Source organism: Pygocentrus nattereri, chromosome 22 (assembly GCF_015220715.1).
Source record: "Pygocentrus nattereri isolate fPygNat1 chromosome 22, fPygNat1.pri, whole genome shotgun sequence".
In the NCBI taxonomy this organism is placed as follows: domain Eukaryota; kingdom Metazoa; phylum Chordata; class Actinopteri; order Characiformes; family Serrasalmidae; genus Pygocentrus; species Pygocentrus nattereri.
In genome coordinates, this window is record NC_051232.1 from 32,236,215 (window position 1) to 32,259,807 (window position 23,593).

The following is a 23,593-nucleotide window of genomic DNA, read 5'->3' on the forward strand; positions in this document are numbered from 1 at the left end:
ACCACCGTTAGCCTGGCACTGACTTAACACTGCATATCCAGTAGAACGCCAGCAGAAATCAGCATTACTGTACTGTAGTGAAGTGTTACAGAGTGAAGGGTTCTAGCGCTTGGCATTAGAACCAGTGAGGGAACAAATTACAACGACAGCTCTCTATGACAGAGGGGGTTCAGGGGAGGGGCTGACTTCTTTGGCACATTACTATTTATAATGCATTATATTGACAATTCAGAATATATAATAAACATTGCTATTCAGCATTCAATTCATTATTATAAACATTTATAACCATGTTTATAATGCCATATGAATGCATTAGGACATGTTATTAACGTGTTTATAGACGCTTTACAATCGTGACAATTCAGAGATAGTGTTACCGACATTTTCTCTGCAAAATGCTTTTGGAACAAAACTCGTTTTTAGCTTTATGACATCGATTCTTAGATGTATGCAGGACTGATATAATCATCTTGTGACCTTCAGAGGTGATGCATTAACCCCAAAACAGGTATATTATACCCACAGCTGCTATACGGCATCATTGTTGGTAGCTAATCGAACCATTATTTAGGGATACACCACATAAAAATCAGCCCACATCATGGAAAAGAGAATATTATGGTAGTATTGTGAAAGTTTCAAAACCTACTGTTAACCCCATCTATAGAGCCTACATGTGGTATTGAAGCCATAAATTTAGAATGTATTGTTTTTTGTGATGTCACAAAACTGGATCTGCCATGATGTCACATACATTCACCTCGTGATCTGACAACAGGTCCAATAGTTCAGTGTGTTCTGCTTCCCAAATGAGCGACAACACAAGGCAGCCAACCAGAACAGAGCTCATTTGCATGCATCAGTCTTAAAGACACAGTAAAAACAGGCTGTTTAATACTAAGGGACTAAGAGAGTTTGGAAGATGGTCGGGTAAACATGAATTACAAGCACATGAAAGCCACAAACAGACCACAAACAGAAAAGGGTAAGACAGAAACACGCTGTTCACGCTGTCGTTAAATGGTATAAAGCAGAAACCCAGTGAAGGTGGAATAGTTGTAACGGTAATCCACAAAGACCCAGGAGCGAATCCAGAGCCGCATGTGCACCTGTTCTCCAGCTTCCAGTTGCATGACCGCTCCGTTGGACGCATTATCGTTTTGCTCCCCTGAATTGTACTCATATGACGATACAAATCGGGAACTGCCTTTAAAGATGCTCAGACCCATGTCGTGGGAGGTAAAAGCATTTCCGGAGTACCTGAAGTAGTACACTCCGTTAACAGGAGCTGTGAAGATACCTGGAACAGGAACAGGTAGACCGAATCAGAAGGATCTACACACTACAGTCCTAGAAGAACAAAGCGGTGGCTTTAACATTTTACCTGCTTTAACTGGAGACCAATCACGTTCTAACATGTCCTTAATGCTACTTACATATCACATAGATAGATAGACATATAGACAGACAGACAAATAGACAGACAGACAGACAGACAGACAGATAGATAGATAGATAGATAGATAGATAGATAGATAGATAGACAGACAGACAGAAGGATAGAAGGATTGATAGACAGACAGACAGAAAGATAGGATTGATAGACAGACAGACAGATAGATAGGATTGATAGACAGACAGACAGACAGACAGACAGACAGACAGATAGATAGAGAGATAGATAGATAGATAGATAGATAGATAGATAGATAGATAGATAGATAGATAGATAGATAGACAGACAGACAGAAGGATAGAAGGATTGATAGATAGACAGACAGACAGAAAGATAGGATTGATAGACAGACAGACAGATAGATAGGATTGATAGACAGACAGACAGACAGACAGACAGATTGATAGACAGACAGACAGACAGACAGAAAGATAGGATTGATAGACAGACAGAGAGACAGATAGATTTTACATTTACTTCATATTTGTTTGCATTAAATATAAAAACAAGCAAAAACAAAAGTAACAGCGTGAAAATGTGGCCAGGCTTTAAAATGTTAAAGTCTTTTAAAGTCTCTAAAGTCTCAGAGCCTAATTAGCTTGTTAAGCCTTATAATCATTAGGCCACTGATGACATTTGTGGAGTGTAAGAAATTCTCTGACTCTTCAAACCTTGTGCTAACCTAACACTTCATGCAATAACTATCCAAAACATAGGAAACAAATATGCTTCAGGTTGCACCGCAGTGCTTAAGCATTGTGTGGAGACCTGTTGTTCCGCTGTATGCGTCTCCAATGTTGGTGAGAACTTTATCAAATATCAGGTTCGTCTCAGAGGAGAATGGCCCCCGGTGTGAGTTCACTGTGGAGGTCATGGAAGCTGTGAAGGCCACTTTAGGACTCTCTGGAAGTAGAAGCAGTAGCAGAGTATTAGGAAGCATCCTTAGTTTAATGTGATCTCTCACAGAGATACAAAGGCTGACTTCTGCCAGAAAATAAAAGCTTAAAGAATGCTTTAATAAAGAGCGCTTTAACATCGCCACTGTTAACCCATGTGTGGTCTGAAATGGTGAAATCATGGCTAAACATATAATCGTTTTCAGGTACAACTTTGGTAAAAAATCAGGTCACGCATTTTTAGTATTATCATTTTTTCCCCAATTGAGTAGACGGCCCTTCAAAAAAGCCTGTTAAGTAACTGTCAGGTAAATCCTGCGGTGGCATTGTCTACAAGAGAGGTCTTAGTCTAAGGTTTCTCTGCTTTACAGAACCAAGTGTGAAGAACCTTTACACAGCTTACAGCAGATCTGCCTACTGTGTGGCCTGCAGGCCAAACTTTGTCCATAAGAATTTTTTTAATTGGCCCAATTAGTTTAATTACTTTTATACTTTGTATGAATTTACCAGTTTTTTTTTCTGAACTTTTATTTTTCATTTTAGACAAAAATGTAATGTTTGAAAAATATATACCTACCCATTTATTTATATATATACACTTATATATGCGCATTAACCTTGCACTTTGGCCTGCCAAGACAAAAAGTGGACCCTTGTACAGGTTCTAGAAAGAACATTTAAATTGGTAAAGACCTTTACATAATTACATCTCATAAAACCTTCGGCACTTACCAACGATCTGCTGCTTCAGATTGTGCACCAAACTCTTCTGCTCGGTCAGCTCACTCTTCACAGCATTGAGCTGTTCGGTCAGTCCTTCAACCACAGCCTGGAGCTTCAGGATCTCAGTGTAGACATTCATTGTTGGCTTCATGAAATCCACGTCCTCACCTTCGCAAACACACAGCAGTGTGAACAGGAAGATCTGAATCAGCTGCATTATTACCGATATAGTCGTCGCTTCCCTCACAGCAACTAGAAGCCAGTGGTCGCACAGTCTGAGCGAAGTCTGACAGTGGTGTTTGTGTGTCTCAGTATTTGTAGTATTTACTGTTGGTTAATGATTGTTAGCCATTTTGCTTAGAGTTCAGCAACTGTGTCAGCATAAGTGGAAAAAGAGATAAAAACTTCCCAGGATTTCACAAGTTTGGATGATAACCCAGATATTTGCTAACTGGAAATGATCCTGTATCTCTAAATAGTTTGAAGGTGCTTCATTTTTAAAAGCTTAGAGAGTTCTAGTGTCAGAATTTTACAATCTATCTCAAAAGACAAAGTCAGCCCATGCAGCTTTTTCAAAACAGGGGTGATTTGTGATTTTTGTTAGGTTTCATGCACGGATTGTAGAGGATATATCGTTTTCTCAAGTAAACCCCACTAAAAAGAGCTGCTATCTCTTTTTGGAAAGTTTGGAAAGACACTTTTGCTGAATTTTACTCCCAAATATCAATATTTCAAGCTTTCTATGATACAATCCTAGAAATGAAGCCTGCCTTGAATTTCAGAGCACAGTTGCGAAAATTTATATATTTCCTAGTGACATCATCTAGGGAGAACATATGCAAACAGAAAGTCAAAGGCCCTAAAGCTGAAACTTGTGGGACTCCACAAGAAGCGTTAAAATTTTCTTACAATCCAAATAATCCCAAACCCACTCTGTGGTGTTGAGGTCTGGACTCTGGGGCGGTCAGTCCATTGTCCAGCTTCTTTGTTTGATGTGTCCGTCTCCTTTTCTCAGTGAGGTTCTTTCTGATCAGCTACACATCCTTTCAGACCCACAGCGCTGAGTGGTCTTCTCACAGTGGAAGGATGGACAGAAACACCTGTGGATGTTTTCAGATCTGAAGCAGCTTGATCTTCTCCTCTCTCTCAGAGATCAAAGCTTTCAGTGCTGCTTATCTGATGGGGGCAGTTTTGGCGTCTGTCAGGTCTTCCAAGTGGGGGCCAGGAGGCCTATTTTCTTTGTAGCTTTTTGAACATTTTTTCACTTAATATCTACTGAAAATTGAATAACTTAATTATCATTTTGAATTTAAATATACAAAGTGTACATTAATCCCCACATTTAAGTCACATTTCTTAAGTATATGACAGGAAATTTGTGTCTGATTTCCAAGAATAACTTTGTGTAATCATTAGGCATAATTATACTTTCATAATAAAGACACCTGGAACAGTACAGTTAGATTGAATTAGAAGGATGTATAAGGGTCAATGACAAATATGTTTTTTAAAATTTACAATTGTGAAAAATATTATTAAAAGGGACATGATGTGTATTTTTATACTGGCATATATACCTTAAACAGTCTCACTCTTATCAAAGCTTTTAATTGCCTACTTCTGTTTTTAAACTGTGCTGGTCTGGTTTCACAGTCTAACTTACTGTTGTGCCACCTGACTTTTCAGACTAATTTCAAATATCTACCTAGGACACCCGCAGAAACCTTGGAACTTGTATGTATACTTATGTTTTTTCAAATAAATAAACATTACTATATTCCTTTTTATAACACATTTTAATGGTTCTCCTGAGGTCAGACCACCTGACATGGTCAACTGAACCGTTCTAACCCCAACTTAAACATCACTTTTTTATTTTCGCCAAATCTGTGCCAGGGCTTCTGACCTTGGCACTGTACCATGAAAACGCCCTGGCTCCTCTTTTGTAAAAACATATTAAAATGTTTTCAGGTTGTGACCCCTGACATTTTTTAAAGTAAGAGCTTGCGGACAAAAGTATTTCAACGAGTTGAGTACTTTTAATGTTGCCCATGTTATTTTTATAGATTTTTATTTTAAAGTTTTCAAACATGAAATCATGTCAAAGCGTTTTATTCAGAATTTTACAGAACTAAAACTTGTTTTCGACAGTTTCCTTAATCAACATATCTGCTTGGATGGTTATATAACCTGGCATTCTTAGACTTTTGGAAGCAAAATGAAACTTAACTCAAATTTACATGGATGCACTTAAATTTGTTTCACATAAGAGAGGTATTGTTGAATAATTTGATACACTGCTGATGATATTCTCTATCACTGCCCTGCAATAATCTGTAATACCTGTATTATGGCATTAGTAATATAATGTAGTAAACTGTGGCAACTGTCTGAATTTACTTTAACATTCTCATAGACTTTCTGGTGGTATTATAATAGGTCTTTTTAATTATGGCATATTAATGTTTCCATTTTATTAAATCACCGTTCAACATCATAAAAGTACAACACAAACAACTGTAAAATGGAGTTTAGCCTGACTTATTCAGACAGGTTTCTTAGCAGCATAGAAACATTTAACAAAAGCTCATAAGACAAAGCAAACTAAATCAAACGTGTTGTTATACGAGAAACAAAAACATGAAATATCATCTCAGTTGAACAAATACAGCACCAGCTGTTTTCTGTTTTTACCCCTACCCGATGTACTTGAGGTAAAGAGGAATCACATTTTTCATTTTTATTCCCTTCAAGAGGGATGGAGCACCCTCATTGCGGACGCACTTGTTTGAAGCTGCAATATGTACGTTTTAGGGATTTGGAGACCTCTCTGGTGGAAATTGCGCAAAACATGTGGGAGAACATTTTCCTGAGGGGATGAATCTACGGATGGAATGAGAATTCAAAGAGAGCTCTAAACTTGGTCTAAGCGTGGCGAAGGCTGTGTCTTCTGAGGACATGACAGAACTATCCACTATTGTCATCATACCTCCATCAGTATAATGTTGATGTTGCAGGTGGAACCTAAACATTGAGCCAGACCGTCTTTCTGAGCATTAATTAATTAAGTCCTCTTACATAGTGCAGCTACAATAAATCATTACAGCTCATGTAGTGTAAGCACTACTTTGTTTTCTCCAGTCAGTTGGTGATTTCATCACTGTCCAAAGAAAAACATGCATCTTCTTTACTGTGGATTTTTAGTTTTCTGCATCATTTGAAAGTGCTGGCTGTCTATACATCGTGTGAAAATTTCATAATGAATGGATATAATGGACCAGCAGCGATGCTCTAAAATTACTTGGAAAAATATATTTTAAAAATAACATTTTAAAATTAATATTAAATTAAAAAATGACATTAAATTAAAAATGAGCATGTTTTGCCCTCTCCTGTAAAGTTAATAGCCATTAGGCTAGGGAACCAGCCTTGTGACTGGAAGGTCGCTGGTTTGAGCCCCAGAGCCGACAGTATGTGACTGAGGTGCCTTTGAGCAAGACACCTAACCCCCAACTGCTCCCTGAGCGCTGCGGATTGGGCTGCCCACCGCTCCGGGCAAGTGTGCTCACTGCCCCCTAGTGTGTGTGTTCACTAGTGCGTATGTGGTATTAGATGGCGGAGGTGAAATTTCCCCATTGTGGGATTAATAAGGGTCAGGTAATAATTAATTATTGATTATTGTAGTATTACAATATTATAGTACTGAATTGTGAGCCACACCTAGAGTGATACAATTTCATAGTGTACTGTGTACTGTAACATCCCTTTTAACTAAGTTTACAATGACAATGCAATAAAAATCAATTTATGAGCCTATACCATACTATATATATATATATATATATATATATATATACATACTGACATTAATTAGAATTTTCCCTAAAATAACAAGTATACATGCATCACACTGGACCTACAAATATGGCTAAATGCTTTCCTTTGATATTTTGAAACATCAGTTTACATCACTTGTAAGTGTACACTATACTACTTAGCACACATGTATATGTGAACTACAGTAATAATAAATATCAATATAACGCATCTGCATAATGAAATAGTGAATATGTTAGTCATTCAGAGTGACTGTGAAAGGCTTGGTTCTAGAGATCTTCTTCACAGTGGCAGTGACAGGAACTGGATGTCAGTAGTTTCGAAGCTCTACAGTCTCCTTCACAGAAAGTTATTACATTAAATGGTTCTGCTTGACGTCTGAGGCACTGTTTTATGACAGTTTTGAGAAACTTTTGACATGAAATGTTTTTTTTTTAATCCATTCATGGCAGAGGGATACACACAGGGTGTTATAAGGCAAACAAAACTTGATTTTTATGGATTTTCCACTATTTTACCACCATCAACATTACATATAAACTCACTGGTGGTTCTGGATAGTTAATAAAAATGTCTATATCTGTGTTGTCGTCATGGCAACCCCTGGTTCCTATCACCACCACTGTAAAGGAATCAGAGTACAGTAAACTATTTGACATCAAATTGCAACAACTGAAATATGCAAAAAACTGGAAAAGTCTCCTTAAGAACTTCTTGTAACTTTCAGCTACTCTCACCTGCTGTTGTACCAAAAATTATCTTAAGTTAAGTGTTACCTTAATAGCATTTTCAACAGAGCTTTCTGTCCCTCTCACTTTCTCAGACATGCAGGCAAGTGGAGCAAGCAGGCCCGTATATCTGTGACAGGGCCTGCCAGCTTGCCCATGTTCTCCCATCGTTGAGTGATGGGGTCAAAGCGATGCACCAGCCTGGCCTCGCTGTAATCTTCCTGGCAGTAACCACCCAGAATGTACACCTTCTCCTCCAGGACAGCAGAGGCTGCTCCCACGTGGGAGAGGGGCAGAGGAGTGAACACGGTCCAGGAGTCAGTTACAGGATCGTAGCTTTCACAGAACAACTGGTCAGTGTAGAAGTTCCGCAGGTTGCACACCCCTCCAGCTACGTAGAAGCGGTTGGCCAGGGTCTCCATGCAGTGCAGGGCCCGGTCGTGGGCCATGTCAGCCAGGTAAGTGGTGCCTTGTTCTGGGTGGTAGAGCAACATGGAGACCAGGCACTGGTACTTGCAGTTAAAACCTCCCGAGACGAAAATCTCGCCGTCCCAGACGACAGCTGCGTGGCCACTCAGGGGCTGATCCAGCGGGTGCATGAAGCTAAAACGCAGCAGCCAGATATCGATCAAGAAATATTCTGTCTCCAAAAATACTAATGATGAATAAAAGCTAGTAGGTAACGATTAGGAAATTGACCTATGCAGCCTTTTATGATCATAAATCAAATAAACTAAAACCATATAATGCATTTTACACATAAGACTGAGAGGCAAGAAACTGACAGAACATTATTACTATATGCAGACTTGGATCATTCTACTGAATTGGTGGAAAGTCAGAGCTGAAAACACATTTTTGATGGTGTTAAGCTGTAGGGGCATTTTGCTGGCATGGTCTGGGTCCACTTGTGTCCACAGTCACTGTAAACTGAAAGGAAATGATTCTGACTGGTTATGTTTGTCCTTCTCTCGATGGGACTGGTCTCTTCCAGAATGCCCCCATTTAGAGGACACATGGGTTCAATGAATGGAGCAGAAAAAAGATGTAAATCATAAGCTACGACTTTTGCATTTACCCGATCTTAACCCAGCTAAACATTGTTGAGATTCCCACTATCATTAAAACACCATTCAAGAAGAGTGGTGTAGCATCTATGCTGAGGTGCACTGAAGCTGCTCTGGTGGCCCGAGATCTTACTAAGACACTATGCTGGGTTGGCCAAAAATGACGACAATAGACTGCAAGTGTCTGGACTAAAGTAGTCATGTGACATAACCAACAGTTAGTCTTGATATAAGTCAAATTATGGCTGGTCATTGTCCAAAAACAGAGAGAATCAATGTGGCCACGGTGGTTTAAGAGGTTTATAATAGAAAACGATGGATGGATGGATGGATGGATGGATGGATGGATAATAGAAAACTGAAAGCTCGTCCCTTACCTCCAGGTGCCTTTGTCTGGTGAGTACTTTTCCACACTGTCCAGATTGGTGTTGATTTCTTGGTCTCCTCCAATGGCGTACAGGCTGTCTCCTCTCACCACCATCATGAAGTTACTCCTTCTCTCCTGCATGTCTGGCAGTCTCTCCCAAGAGTTTTTGAAAGGATCATATCTGTGTCAAAAATATGTGAATGATGCCAAGATGGACACAAGTTGAATTAAATTGAATGCAATTCAACAGAAAGTCTTTGAAAGTGACTTTAAGGAGCAAAGTCAAACTTGGAGACTAGTGGCTGCTTGCACAAAGCATGTGGTGAGCCCCTAAAACTGTCAGGTGCACACTGTATACTACTGTATGTGGTGAGTGCAAAAATTCTCCTTTCTAGTCTGCTCACAGTGGAGATGGGAACTAGATTAATGAAGCATTTATGCAGGTCTCTTTAAGGTGACCACAGGCACTGCTAGAGTTCATAAAAGAGTTTTATATGACAATAAAAAGTTGTAACTATGCACCTGTAAGCAGATTTCATTGTGTCCGCCTTGGCATAGTAGTGGCAGCCTCCCGCTACGTAGAGCTTTCCATCAAGGACGCCCACTCCATGCCTGAACCTGGCTTGCTCTGGCATTTCCCCCAGAACCCTCCACTCCATCTCCTTCACCAGCCCTACACCACTGCGCATGGAGTTAGCGAACCACAGCTGTCTGCTTGGGAGCCTCAGGCCATTATCTAGCTGGTCGCCGCCAATGAGAATGAGGGCATCTTTGGGGTGGCGTACACGATCCTGCACCTTGGTACAGGACCCTCCGAATCCAAACTCCGTCAGTGCCGACTCGTACAGCTCTACATTACTGTCGCTATTGCATTCCATCTGCAGGTTGATGGCTCTGACCTCACGGAACTCACGGAAGGTCATAAGCGGGAAGCGCACTCCTGCCATCAGGTCACTGGCTCGAGGCAACCTCTCGTCTGGCTCGGCCTCGATCCACGTCACCACCGCCCTGAAGACTGCTAGCTCAGATGGAGCGCACAAGCCGTCCTGTCTTAGGAAGTCCAGCAGCTTCTCGGCTGGCAGGTCCTGGAACTTAGGAGTGGCCGCGACCTCCTGGAAGTGCACAAGGACAAAGTCTTCGGCTTTCTCGAGCAAGTCACTCATCATGTAAGCTTCAGCAAAGGCAACTATGTCCAGGCAGCTGTGGACATCGATGTGCTGCTCCAGGAAGCCAAGGCAGAGTGAGAGCGCAGGTTGGAACTGGAACTGAAGGGCGCTGCAAGTGAGCTCAAAGACGCAGTCCCAGTCAAGAGCCAGATCCCCTCTGTAGCTACAGTGAAGAAGGGCTTCCAGCTCATGAGCCCCTATCAAAAGCAGGGACACTGTGGCCTGCTGGCTCTCCCTCATGCCACTGCTGAACATGGCACGGAAGTAGTCGCTGCTCGCAGCCAGAAGAACCTTATGCACTGAAAGTGGACAGGAAATCCATTAATCTGAAGAACCCTTTCATGAGTTCCTGTATAGCTACACTGATTATTTTAAATATCTTTTCTTTACAGTGGTGGTGATTGTGTTGTGGTCACCATGACTACAATACAAATATAGAGATTGTATTTACTATCCAGAACCTCCAGCGAACCTTCACGTGTCTTCTGAGTTTTTGTATGTGATAAAGATGATGGTAGAAGTCAACTTCTATATGTACCTCTTTGCTGTAAACAGATAATAAAATATATGTTTTTGGCCAAATTTGTAACCCAAAACAGTGTCTCAGAAAACAGCCAGTGCACTTTATGAACTACCATTTCATGTAGTAACTTTCTATGAGGGAGCTTTTAGAGCTGGATGTATGGTTCTGATCACCACCACTGTGAGCAATTCTGATTCTCTAGAATGAAGCATTTCATACCACTTACCACTGACTGCTTTTGTTAATGAATTAGCTATTTAATTATGTCATTGGCGGAAAATTGGTTGCAAAATTGGTGGAATTCCTTTATTTTTTTGTGGCATTTTATATCTCCTTACCATGGTACACTATTCCTTCAGCCTCCAGCTCCACATCACAGCCAACTCCCTCCGCCCACAGCTGTCTGATGGACCGAAGACTGGCCTCCATCTGTTCTTCAGCAGAGATCTTCTTCATCTCTTCCACCTTCTTGCTTCCATCACTCTCTCTCTTCTTCCTGTCTTCCTCTTCCTTGCAGAGCTCCAGAACCCTGGGGACCCCCAGATAGAGAGCGGCCTTCTGAATCTGAGCCAAAGATTCCCTGTCCAGACCAGTGAGGTTTCCAGTGTAGGCAAACTCCAGCACCGCAGACAGTCCCAACCCAGACACCTCTGGACCCAAACGTAGACACATCTTCTCTTCAGTCCTTTCTTGGAGCATCTTCTGGATGACGGTGCTCACGGCAGCCAGAACCAGAGAGTGAGACTGGAAGCTGAGCCCTTTCTCAAGAACCAAGGTCAGGTCAGTGAGGACGGACCACTGCCTCAGTTCCTCCAGGGCTCGGAAGACCTCAGTTGGGTACGCATCTCTGTTGTACGTCTGTGTCTCCTGTTGCTCATTCCGCCCAAATGCCTCTTGGTCTTCTTTCCTTCTCCCGTTCCTCATGTTCTCCATCTCCTCCTTTTCTTTCATCCCCATTCTGCTGTCATTGTAAGCCTTGATCCACTTCAACCTCCTGTTCTCCTGCTCAAACCTCTCCCCTCCTTCCTCTATCACCTTCTTTCTTTTCTCTTTCTCTCTTCTCCACCTCTCCTCCCATTCCATGGGCAGGTATCGCCTTGTGAACTCCATGGCTGTTGACAGTCTCTGCACAAAGAGGAACAGTATTTAAATTCAGCTGCTCCTAACTTGGACCCTCTATTTTCTCTTGGACCCTCGAGCGCTCACGTGCCGCCTCGAGAAACTCCTGAAGTAAACAGCGTTCTAATTTTAGGTTGTGGGTTAGTAGATTGAATGTCTGTTGACCTGTGGTCTTTGCAGCTTTGGCAAGACAGTTGACAAGGCCAGAGCTATATCAAGAATCTGAGACCGAGTTGAAGGGGTCAAGAATTAAGACTAAGACCCAAACAAACCAGGCCCCCTTTGAGACTGAGCCTTCACTTGTCTTAACCCCTCAAAATCACAGGTTTATTACATACTAAGGCTTATTATGCAGTAACTACTGGGGTTTCAGGGCAAACTGGCTGAGCATTTGTTAAGCTATAGAAGTATGTAATAAAACTTTGGGCCCACCAGCGGGCCCTGACTGGCAGGCCCTGACCGACGGGACCTGACCGGCAGGCCCTGACCGACAGGCCCTGACCGGCGGGCCCTGACCGACGGGCCCTGACCGGCGGGCCCTGACCAGGTCCTGGTTTAACTTTCAGTCTAGATTTTCTAGTCTTCCTAAATTGGGTGGAGTCATTTTGAAGTTTACATGATCAAAAAGGTTCCATTATACAAAGAACCATTATCAAAAAGGTTCCATTATAAAACAAATTCTCCATGCTCCAAGCGCGCATTGTCTATATAGAATTTATGGTTCTGAAGAAAGAAGCCTTGAAGAACCATCTTTTAAAGCCTGTCTTAATCAAATGAAAAAAAATATATATTGCCTACACTTTTTAAAAATGGCTCCTAAAGGGTTCTTTAGTAAAGAAAATGGTTCTAAATAGAACCATGAACACTCAAAGAACCCTTTGCATGAATAAAGTGTTTCTGCATGCCAAAGGGGCTCTTCAGATTCATGGAGGATGTGTTGATGTTTCTCTATAGAACACTTTTGAAAAAGGTTCCCATGCAGCACCAAAATACAAGCTAATGATTGCAGAACACTCATAGGACCATCTTCAAAAAGGTTCCATTGTACTACAAAGTCTCCATTAATCTGAAGAACCATTTCACCATGAAAAGAGCCATTTGAGTATGCAATGGTTCTTTATAGAACTAACGGTTCTAAACAGCGCCATTTCCTTTACCAAAGAACCTTGAAGAACCATCTTTTTAAAAACTCTACTGTTTAAATGAAATAATATATATTTATTGCACAAACTCTTAAATATGGTTCTTAATGGGTTCTTTGGTAAAGAAATTGGCTCTAAACAGAACCAAGAACACAGATTGTGAGCACTCAGCATCGTAAATTTGTCCTTCAGATTGATGGAAAATGAGATGCATGTGTGGTTCTATAGAGAACTTTTTAGAAAAGAGTAGCACCGAAAAGGGTTCTCCTATTGTTATGATGCCAAGTTCATAGCATGGTGCTACATAGAACCCTTTCTATATTCTTTATAAAATAGAAATGTTCTATATAAAACCACATGCAGCACTGTGTTCTCGGGCACTGTGTAGAACCCCTTAAACATGCAAATGAGTTATTTGAGTGCTCGTGGCCCTACAGAGAACCGTTTTCTTTACTGTAGAACCGACTTTTTAAAGTGTGTAGCTCTGAACCAGCTGCCAGTCTGGCTGGGACTTGCTTGAGATTGCCAGAATTGACTGTGGCGCCCCCTTGTGGTCATTGTTGGGGTTGCAGTCATGTTTATACTGAGCCTATAAAAACTGTAGGTACACATAAAGAACAACAGTGTAAGTAGTGGTGAAACGTACTGTTACAGTACATTAACTCTGCTCGTCACAGTCATGTCCAATAGTGGGACCCAACACTTTCTTTGGGACCCTGTTTTTCCTTGACATATAAACACCAACGTCTGGCTGGATAAATAAAAATCAGGCCTGAATGATTTGATTGACTTAACACTGATTTTATCACGCTTACCAATTTAAGTGAGTACATTCTCAACACTGTAACACACAAAGATCTAAAGATAAATCTGTAAATACTGTTTTTCTCTCAACTTTTGTCGTCCAAACCTGCCAATTGTTGTGTGACTAAACATTTTGAAGACGCTCATTAAAACACTTATTAGACAAAATTTGCAGTTTTAATGTCATTAACAGCCACTGGGACATTTCTATAGACATTTTGCTGCTTTGCTTCACTTCCGTACAGGTTGAAGGACATCATTAATGTGGTTAAAATAGAAAAACTAATTTTTAAATATTTTTATATTTTTTAATAATAGCTTTTAAAAAGCTACACAAAAAAAGATATTGATAGCAGAGAAACACACAGTCTGGTACGAAATGACAAATACATTTTAAAGAGAAAGAGATTTGAACTATTAATGCGCCATGCAACGTTTTCAGCGTCCAACTAAATGATCTAAATGTTCATCTGCGAGATCATCGCTCTGCTGTTTCGTCTTGGCTAATTCTATTTCTAATAACTGCTGGTTTTCCATCAACAGCTGAACAGTTCTTAATAATATTAACAACATAGTCCACTAGGGTTAAAGACCAACTACGAAGTGATTAACAAACGCCCAAGTCCAGGTTTATTACATACTAAAGCTTGTTATTCAGTAACAGAGATTTCAGTGTAAACCAACCTAGTTATTCTAAGGTTATAGAAGTGTGTAATAAGACTTTGGGGTTACAAATTATATTACCTCTAATAACTGTGTAGTTACACATTATCAATGCACTTGTGTTATAATCGCTGTTAGATGGATCTTCACTTTTAACCCACGTAATTACAGATTAATTAATAACAGAGTAAACAGCTGCCTTTTCTGATCGTAACAGGTGTGTAATTAGCTGTGCTTTTGCAACAGAAAGCGTCGTTTATCTGTACATATTTGCTTGTTTTAGGTTGAACCTACAAACCATTTTTTCCAATGTACATTGTACACCGTATTTCCAAAAGTATTCACCCATCCAAATCAGTGAATCCAGGTGTTCCAGTCACTTCCATGGCCACAGGTGTATAAAGCCGAGCCCCTAGGCCTGCAGACTGCTTCTACAGACATTAGTGAAAGAATGGGTCGCTCTCAGGAGCTCAGTGAATTCCAGCGTGGTGCCGTGATCGGACGCCACCTGTGCAGCAAGTCCAGTCGTGAAATTTCCTCACTACTAAATATTCCACAGTCCACTGTCAGTGGGATTATAACAAAGTGGAAGCGATTGGGAACGACAGCAACTCAGCCACGAAGTGGTCGGCCACGTAAAATGACAGAGCGGTCAGCGGATGCTGAGGGGCATAGTGCGCAGAGGTCACCGACTTTCTGCAGAGTCAATCACAGACCTTAGTTCCAGTGAAAGGAACTCAAAGCTTCAGCACCAAGAGATTTTGGACAATTTCACGCTCCCAACTTTGTGGGAACAGTTTGGAGACGGCCCCTTCCTGCTCCAACATGACTGCGCACCAGTGCACAAAGCAGGTCCATAAAGACGTGGATGAGCCAGTTTGGTGTGGAAGAACCGTGTGGTCCTGGACTGAGTGGACCAAACACTGTGGTGTGTTTGGAGTTTTTACACATATCAGTATCACTAGTTGCCAGTAGACCACTACCCAAAAATATCCAGCCAAGTGTGACTCTGTGGTCAGACGCTGACCGGTGGTAATACAAAATATGCATAGCAGCCGTGAATCAGCAAGGCAATAAAGTTGTGAGTACAGATGATATTGATTTAAACCAGAAGGTGGCAGCATAGCAACCCCAATTCAGGCAAAGCAAGGAGAACTGACCCTTGTGTCCAGTCACACTGGTCTTCTCCAGAAAGATATCAGATCAGGCGTGTTTGTATTAATAAGGGCAAAATGCATATTATCGTAGTATTAATGAATTCGTTTAATTGTTATATTGTTAATAAGTCATTCATTAACCACTGTTGGTTTTAATTACACTGTTACGACCCCGCAGGCAACACTATGGGACAACAGGGAGGAGCATACGATTTCAAGTGTGAGGTGTGGAGAACAAACCAGGAATGGACAAGACACGGATCGGTTCCTGGTTCAGATCCCAGACGAGCCCCCGATTCTGTTGTGACCCGGTCTAGGGTCAGGCTGTAAGAGAAAATGAAAGTGGGCTCTCTCCATCTTCTGAAGAAAATAAGCCCAGAAGTGTCTGGTGTCAGTGGTGTCCAGTGTTTGGTCCAGGGAGAGAGCCCACTCGCATCTTCTCTCACAGTCTGACCCTAGGCCAGGTCGCAACAGAACCGGGGGCTCGTCCTGGATCTGAACCTGGTTTGTAGTTCAAAGCTCATTCACTCACTAGCTGTGAACTGACAGCTGCTCGTCACACTGCCAATAACTAACTGACCTAAGAGCTGGCCGGTACTGGCGTTAATCTCATTAATGATCCGTTAATAAACCTTCTGATTCACCCATTTGTCCTCCACTGTGCAGCCTTGTACGAAACAGTCCTTTGGCTTTGTTTGTATGTTTTACACTTAAGCGTTCATGAACCACACCAGTAAGTAGTCGAGCCTTAATCACGAGCTCTATTTCTCCCCGCGGCCGTTCGGCTCTACGATCAGAACCTCCCCAAGCAGAGACTCAGACACTCTCTGTCAAACACACTGTGGATTCACACCTCGCTCTATCATAGTGCACTCCTTCACGAACACTCCACATAGACCTGCATCTTATCCTACCTCTAATTAACGTGCAGGACCTGCTGCTGACAGATGGTACAAGTGCAAAATCTACAGTTTCTGTGTGATATCCAGTCATCACCTGCTCAGAACTGTGCCGTATCCACACAGCTGCGCGTGTAAACTGTACAGTTTAATTCTATTTTTATTTTTTAGATTTTTCTGCTAACAGATGCCTTGTTTATTTATTTATTTATTTCTACGTTATATCTTACACTATGTATTCTGTATGATGAACATCTTTGTCTACGTACTGCTCTTTATCTGCTGTAAGAATGTAAATTTCCCCCTGTGGGATGATAAAACTCTATCCTAGCCTATTTAGCAGTAGTAACCTTTACTCTGAGCGGCATGTGAAGTAGTTATTAACGGTCAAGTCAGGCAATAACATGATAATAATGAGGTCGCAACGTGGGCAACGACAAGCTTGTCCAGCAAAGGTGTGCCAACAGGCCACACACACACACACACACACACACACACACACACACAGACACATTTTATAAGCCGCTTATCCTTCTGGGTCACGGGGGTGCTGGAGCCTATCCCAGCGGTCATGGGGCGGTCAGGATACACCCTGGACAGGTCGCCTGTCCATCACAGGGCAGGCAGACACAATCACACCTAGGGGCAATGTAGCATGTCCATTTGGCCAATTGGCCTCCGGAGAACCTGGAGGAAACCCACGCAGACACGGGGAGAACTCCACACAGAGAGGACCCTGACCCTCCTCGCTGTGAGGCGACCCACCGCGCCACCGCCAACATTTTATTTTCATATACAACATTTATTATCATAATCAGATTTCTGCAGTTATTATAGTCGGATTAAACAAATGGCTACTGTAAACTGCACGCTGGTTTCTTAGATCAGAGTAAGGCCTAGACGTCTGATTAAGAAATCTGATAGAGGCTGGATTTGAGCTCAGTAATCAGATTTCTCGTACTCGGATTTCTTTCTCAGTCTGCACACGTGCAAAAAACGGTACTGGGAATAATTGAGCAGCGTTGCTGTGAGATGGCGAGGCTGAAAGTAAATATACATTAATTACATTATCAGCAAGACCGCAAAACGGCTTCGTAACCGAATTTGGACGTCTATGGTATTGCATTTTTGCGAAAACTCTGCAGACGCTAACAGTTTATCCGATTTACATCAGGCTTATTAAGTAACTGAAGTGTTTATAGGCCAAAGTAATGAAAGCGCTGAGCAGTCACACGGCTGAGTATGGGCAAGGAAAAGTAAGGAAAAGGACAGTGAAGGAAAACAACAACAAATCGGTGGATTTCTGAAGAGGTAATTCGTTGATGGCATCTTTATTTGGACCTTCTGCTAATGCTCTTAGATGATCGTCTTGCTGTTGTCCAACATACATTGTACTAATTTTGAATTAAAGTCATTCCCTAATGAAACCTCAAAACCTAGACCTGATTCTAAGCCTTACCAAGGTACTTATCCTAACCCGAACCCTAACACTGGTGAGAATCAGCTGACTTTCAACACAAAGTGTATTAATAAATCGAACATCTACACATAATCTTTGGAGGCCCATCCAAATAAAGTAAGACCAGTGTAACAGGAATTGCCGAGCTCTCGCGTTACGTCTTTCTATGAATAAACAGTTTTACACTCAGTCACAGCAGCAGTTATTACAAAGTTAGTGAAAATAAGCTAATGACCTTAAGACAACCCATCAGTTAACAGGGCACTCAATTACTAATGACCTACTATGTAATAACTTGTGTTTAATGAAGAGCAAAGAAAAATCAATAATGGATAATTATCAAGAAAAACAGATTAGATCAGATTCATATTAATCAGCATTAAAGCACCTTCTGCATATTAAAATTTCACTTTGTAATAGTTTCCCGGTCACTTGCTAGAGAGGCTGGTGTAGAGCTGCCGTGGCTTTTTTTCCCCCACTCATCGATGTATCTAGAACTTCCAGAAGGCCTTGAGTGACATTTTTCCCCCTCGTGAAATTGGTCCCACCTTTTGGAAATCAAAATGTGATTGGTTGACTCCGTCACTTCAAAATTAGGCTGATAGGTGATTTCACCTTCTCGTTAGGCCTTCTCTTCAGCTCCTGAAGTCCTGAGCATTAGGAGAGCTCGACTGGCTGTATCTACCTAGATACCAGAGAGAAAAACAACTCCTGATTGGTCGATTTCCTGCCGGCCATTCCAAGAATTTACACCTTTTGTTTCAATCCTGCCCTTAACAAGGAGATTAGAGTAGTACTGTCTCACTTGCAGAGTTTAAGTCCAAGCATGTTTCTACTGAGTCAAAATTAACACGCTTTTCAGTTCCCGGAGATCATGAGGTCGATACTGAAGGCCTAGACACCACCTGACTGGCTCGTCAGCTACGTAACAAGACCTTCACGAACCGAATTCAGAGCGTTAGATGAGGTTAAGCGCCAGTATCCGCAGCACAACACAGTTTGACATGGCTGGTACAGGGTTTTAGATGCAGCCTGTGGAACAATAAAAGTACCCCACACGGTATTACATAATAAAAGCACACACATTTTAATGAATGAAAAGGGTGGAGTTTTCAGTAAACATTTTGTCGGTGGCACTACTTACATTCAGAATTACTGCAATTATCAATTATAACCATCAATCCCGGAGACGCACAAAAAGCAACAGAAGCACATCTGAAGGTAACAAACAGTAAGAGCTTATGCAGCACTTTTTTATCAATACAACAGAGACACTGCATTGTTCACAATACATGTTTATGAGTATAGCTTAGAAAGATAGAGGGTCCGTGACGGGATCAGTCGAGACCTTTGAAATCGTAAGAACAGAAGACCAGAGCTCCTCTCCAGAGGATGGAAGTGCATTGGAACCATGCAACACACCTTCAACGTGGACGGCGTGAACGGCAAGCGGTTCACACCTCCATCTAAGTAGACAAGGCTTGAATGGGGATATAAAATGAGCGTTTTAGTATCCACAGCAGCAGAAAAAGGATCGGGCTTTTCCGTCATTCGCTACCCGATCCGCAAAAATAAAAAGAACAACACCTCAGCACCCACCTGTAGATGGTAGAGTGAACATTAGACAGATACATCAAAATACCGCTAATAGTTACCACTTCACTAAAGAGGACGACTCCTTGAATATCTATGTATAAGAAAAAGGTTTCTCTTGGAAGTCTATGACGTTGGCACCTACGCTTGGGATGTTTGCTCACATGATGGAGGGGCGGGCAGGCGGGCGGTCAGTCGGTGAGAGTGAGGTGGACTTGTTTGGAAAGGGTAAAACCCCGTATATGCATTCTGAGTAGGGATTGAAAGGGAGGACACCGGTTAGAGGGTACAATGTATAAAAACAAGAGTAAAAAAACAAAAAAACAAAAAAAAAAAAAAAAAAAAAAAAAGAAATGTGAGGGTCATTTCCACAGTCAGTCATGTGTTTCGACCTCTTGACCCCCCCTGGCTTGTGAAACTGGAATGTGTTAGCCAGCCCACATCCTCTCGATAAATTCTGGCTTTAAAGAAACTTTTACTTTCCTTTTTAAAAAAAAAAAAAACTCTTATCACTGAAGCCGCTTCTAGATCAGGAAAAGCTTTTTTTTTTTTTTTTTTTTTTTTTTTTTTTTTTTTTAGATAAAAATAAATAAAAAAAAAAAAAGAGAAAAGAACACAGAACTTCAAAATGTATTAGATGTAATATACACGTGGAAGACAACATATACAATATTAAATGTTCCCCTAAACTCAACACACTGGCTCCTATCAGAACAAGGCCTGCCGTTTTTCCGGTTTCTTTTTTTTTTCCTTCTCCCCGATTACAAACTACGGTAGCTTGTACCGTGCTATGAGCGAGTTAAATGACCCAAATCAAATAAATCTAAATAAAAATAATAATTAAAAAAAACAAAAGAAAACAAAAACACAGAGGAAGCCCACCAAATGTCATCCTGCCATTTTTTTCTCAATAGTAACTTCCAGAAAACACAGATTAACTCTTTAACATATAAAAATACTATACCAAAATGAAATACAAATATATATTAGAATCTGTTAGGCATTTTCTGTATAAAGAGAGGACTAAAGGAGTTAGGTTACATCAGGAAAGAAAAAAAAAAACAAAAACACAGGAAAGCAATGCAAAAAAGCATTGAAATTAGAAAACAAACGAAACTAAATGATAAAAGACGTTTACATATCAAATTGCAAGTCTTTCCAACATGCAATCATTTGCACAAGTAATACTGCAGGCATTGAGAGGGGGGAAAACAAGATCCCTCCTGCTCACATTAAGGGGAACGGAGGGGAGGTGGGGAAGGAGGGGCAGGTTAATTCCCATCGCTAAGGCAATGCATGCTGGGAGAATGGTCACCACAGGACACTACAGGCTTTTCTGTACAGTGTGGGAGCCATTGACACCACTCAGCTACACAAAAGCCCTCTGAACAACGTCACGAATGGATGGCGATTCACGAACCGAGGGGAGGGCTGTTTAGTCAACACACCGTCATAAGAGGAATTACCGGGACAAATACTGGCAGGGGAAAAAAAAACAAACAAACAAAAAAAAGATAAGAGGACGTGAGGCGATGTGATCAGCCGTGTTACGGGGTTGACGCCCCTGGACAACAGCGATAAGAACATTAACTACAGTCCCTATGTGACGGTGGACATCGCATCACGACAAGCATGCAACTTATGAAACTACATGAACGGACGGCATCACCTCTATCCCGCGCTCATTTCCGTTGCCGTGCTTTAGTTTCTGAACACGCCCTCCGTTTACGCTGGGAAACAGAAATGACAGTGCAAGAAAGAAAAAAAAAAAAGAAAAAAAAGGGAAAAAAAACCCAAAATCTCCACATTCGCCGTGGACCAATGACGAAGAAACGGAACCTGGACGTCACTGAACTCTCGGTGGACGTTTCTGAATGTCGGTAAGCCCTCTCTTGTGAGCAACTGTACAAGTTAATGGCACCAGGAGCTCGTGCTCGCAATACCGTTTGGCGGGAGGCTAAAGGGGGCCAGGCACCTCTTCCCGATACCCCCACAGCAGCTAGTTAGCTCCTCACAGCAACCTGCAGCAACTTCACTACGACCAACACCTGCCAACACTTCACCAAGAAGCTGTTTCAGCTCGGACAATGTGCCAGTCGTATCATCTCTTGCGCCGTACCTGCTGGGACGATAAGGTTAGGTGAAAGCCTAGAGATCTACACGTATACATGAGGATGTACCTACAGGTCTGTGATGATGGTCGTCATGGGGCCCTATGTGTCATCACCGTTACTGAGACGCCGTTAGGGTACCTTGTCACCAAAGACGACCTCACACAAGACCTCGCTTCTTTGTCCACGGCTCCTGTAATACTTTACCAAGCCCTGGCGTTTGAGCCAGGGGCCACGCAGGTCTCTGTTAGCGGAGATGACATTGTGTCTTGGCTATCTGAGGCCTAATGCATGGACAAAATAAAGGGTCGGAATTTCAGGCTGCGAATGGGAATCGTGCGACACCTGCTCTGAACACAATACCTCTCGGAACTTCTCATCAGCCGCCCTTTTGTTTTGTTGTTGTTGTTTTTTTTTTTCCTCAAACAATGTTTCACAGATACAATGTTGTTTTGTTTTTTTTTTTTGTTGTTTTTTTTTGCGTTTTGATGTTCTGTTCTTTTTTGTCTGATGCCATAACACCCCTTGGACAGGGAGGAAAAGTCCTATATTTTACAAACATCGTTGTCCATAATATATAGATAGGTTTTTAATATATATTTCTGTATACTCTCTTACTCGCGCTGGCTCTCTCGCTCTCGCTCTCTCTCACTCTCTCGCTCCCCCTCCAGTTTCTCTCTGACTCTGCGACGGCGGCGGGGTAGGGTTGTGGGGTCACACGTTAGCAGGGGGGGAAGGGGCATGCTACATGCACCCCACGCAGCCGCATTTGATCGTCTTCTCCACTTCTTCGCTGAAGGAGGTGCCGTCGCTGCACTCGAAGGTGTATTTCCGGCGCTTCATTCTCTGGCTGGCGCAGCAGGCGCCCGTGTCGCAGGCTCCGGTGCACTCCACCCATGACACCATGCGCGTGGTCTGGCAGATGGCGTAGCCGCGCTGCACCTGGTAGAAGTCCCGGACCTGCTCCCCGCGGCACTCTGACTCTGTACGGAATAAAGACAGACAGATATGGATGCTTTTACCAAATTGGTTCAAAGGCAGAGTTGGAAAACACATTTAGGACTACCAAATCATTTGGACCTTAGACTTAAACTATATTGCTTTGAGAGAGAGCCAATACCTTAATCATGCTCAATCAGCGCTGGATGAAGAGCACAAATCATGTACTTGAGTTAAAGTCGAGACCCCCAAGGTAAAACATTCCTCCAGTAAAAGTAGAAGTTCCTCCCTTTAGACCTCCACTTGAGTAAAAGTACTAAAGTATTTGCCTTCAAATGTACTTAAGTATAAAGTAAAAGTACTAAAAGAGGAATTCTGGCTCTGATGTCCTGTTATCATTTTTATAACCAGACTGGCTTCATGAACTCATTTCAGGTGAAAGTCCTCCAGCGTCTCTCTTGGTAAACCAGTCTTTTAATAGAACGTCATTAATTAGTGACGCTGACGTCTATTAAAATGATCAGAAGCACAAAACACTGAAGGTAAACAGTTTCCATCAGGGAGAACCGAGTGGCTCTGAAATCACTTTTTACACACAAGCAAAGTTTCAGTTTCAGATTTATTTACAACTTAGTTCCAAGTTTAAGTTGAATAAAAACTGGCTTTAAACTCAGGATCACAGATGAGCTCCTTTACTATGTTGATCTGTAGGCGTCTGTTCATAAACATAAACCAGCCCAAACTCATTTACTATAAAATGAAATGGTGTTTGTAGAAATTCAGAAAAAAGCCGCGTCAGTCTCGACTGCATATGTGGACATATTTCTATATTGAGCTCTATTTACACAAAGTTAGGTTAGTTCATCATTTATGTTGAACAGACTCTCCCAAAGTTTTACGCTGCTGCGCTGACGTTGAACCGCGTGCTGCACTGGGTCGGT

The 23,593-nt window shown here is 41.8% G+C and overlaps 3 protein-coding genes across 6 annotated transcripts in view; all 3 read right to left on the reverse strand.

The window, feature by feature from the left end:
- Positions 1-680: 680 nt before the first annotated feature.
- Positions 681-3,352, reverse strand: cbln11 (cerebellin 11). Its single transcript, XM_017715260.1, has 3 exons — positions 3,088-3,352; positions 2,228-2,362; positions 681-1,303 (listed from the first exon to the last, which is right to left on the reverse strand). Exons 1-3 carry the CDS (start codon positions 3,293-3,295, stop codon positions 1,020-1,022), a joined length of 627 nt encoding a protein of 208 aa, XP_017570749.1. The 5' UTR covers positions 3,296-3,352; the 3' UTR covers positions 681-1,019.
- Positions 3,353-6,680: 3,328 nt separating this feature from the next.
- si:ch211-63p21.8 (kelch-like protein 33) lies at positions 6,681-11,895 on the reverse strand. Its single transcript, XM_017715278.2, has 4 exons — positions 11,105-11,895; positions 9,600-10,542; positions 9,088-9,258; positions 6,681-8,246 (listed from the first exon to the last, which is right to left on the reverse strand). The coding sequence occupies exons 1-4, from the start codon at positions 11,874-11,876 to the stop codon at positions 7,727-7,729; spliced, it is 2,406 nt and encodes an 801-aa protein (XP_017570767.2). The 5' UTR covers positions 11,877-11,895; the 3' UTR covers positions 6,681-7,726.
- Positions 11,896-19,072: 7,177 nt separating this feature from the next.
- slit1a (slit homolog 1a (Drosophila)) overlaps positions 19,073-23,593 on the reverse strand; it is a 150,917-nt gene continuing 146,396 nt past the window's right edge. For all 4 annotated transcript variants that reach the window (XM_037533010.1, XM_037533008.1, XM_037533009.1 and 1 more), the window contains one exon: positions 19,073-22,696. In XM_037533010.1, coding sequence (XP_037388907.1) covers positions 22,458-22,696 — 239 coding nt within the window. In that variant the 3' untranslated portion in view covers positions 19,073-22,457. The remainder of the gene's footprint in view (positions 22,697-23,593) is intronic.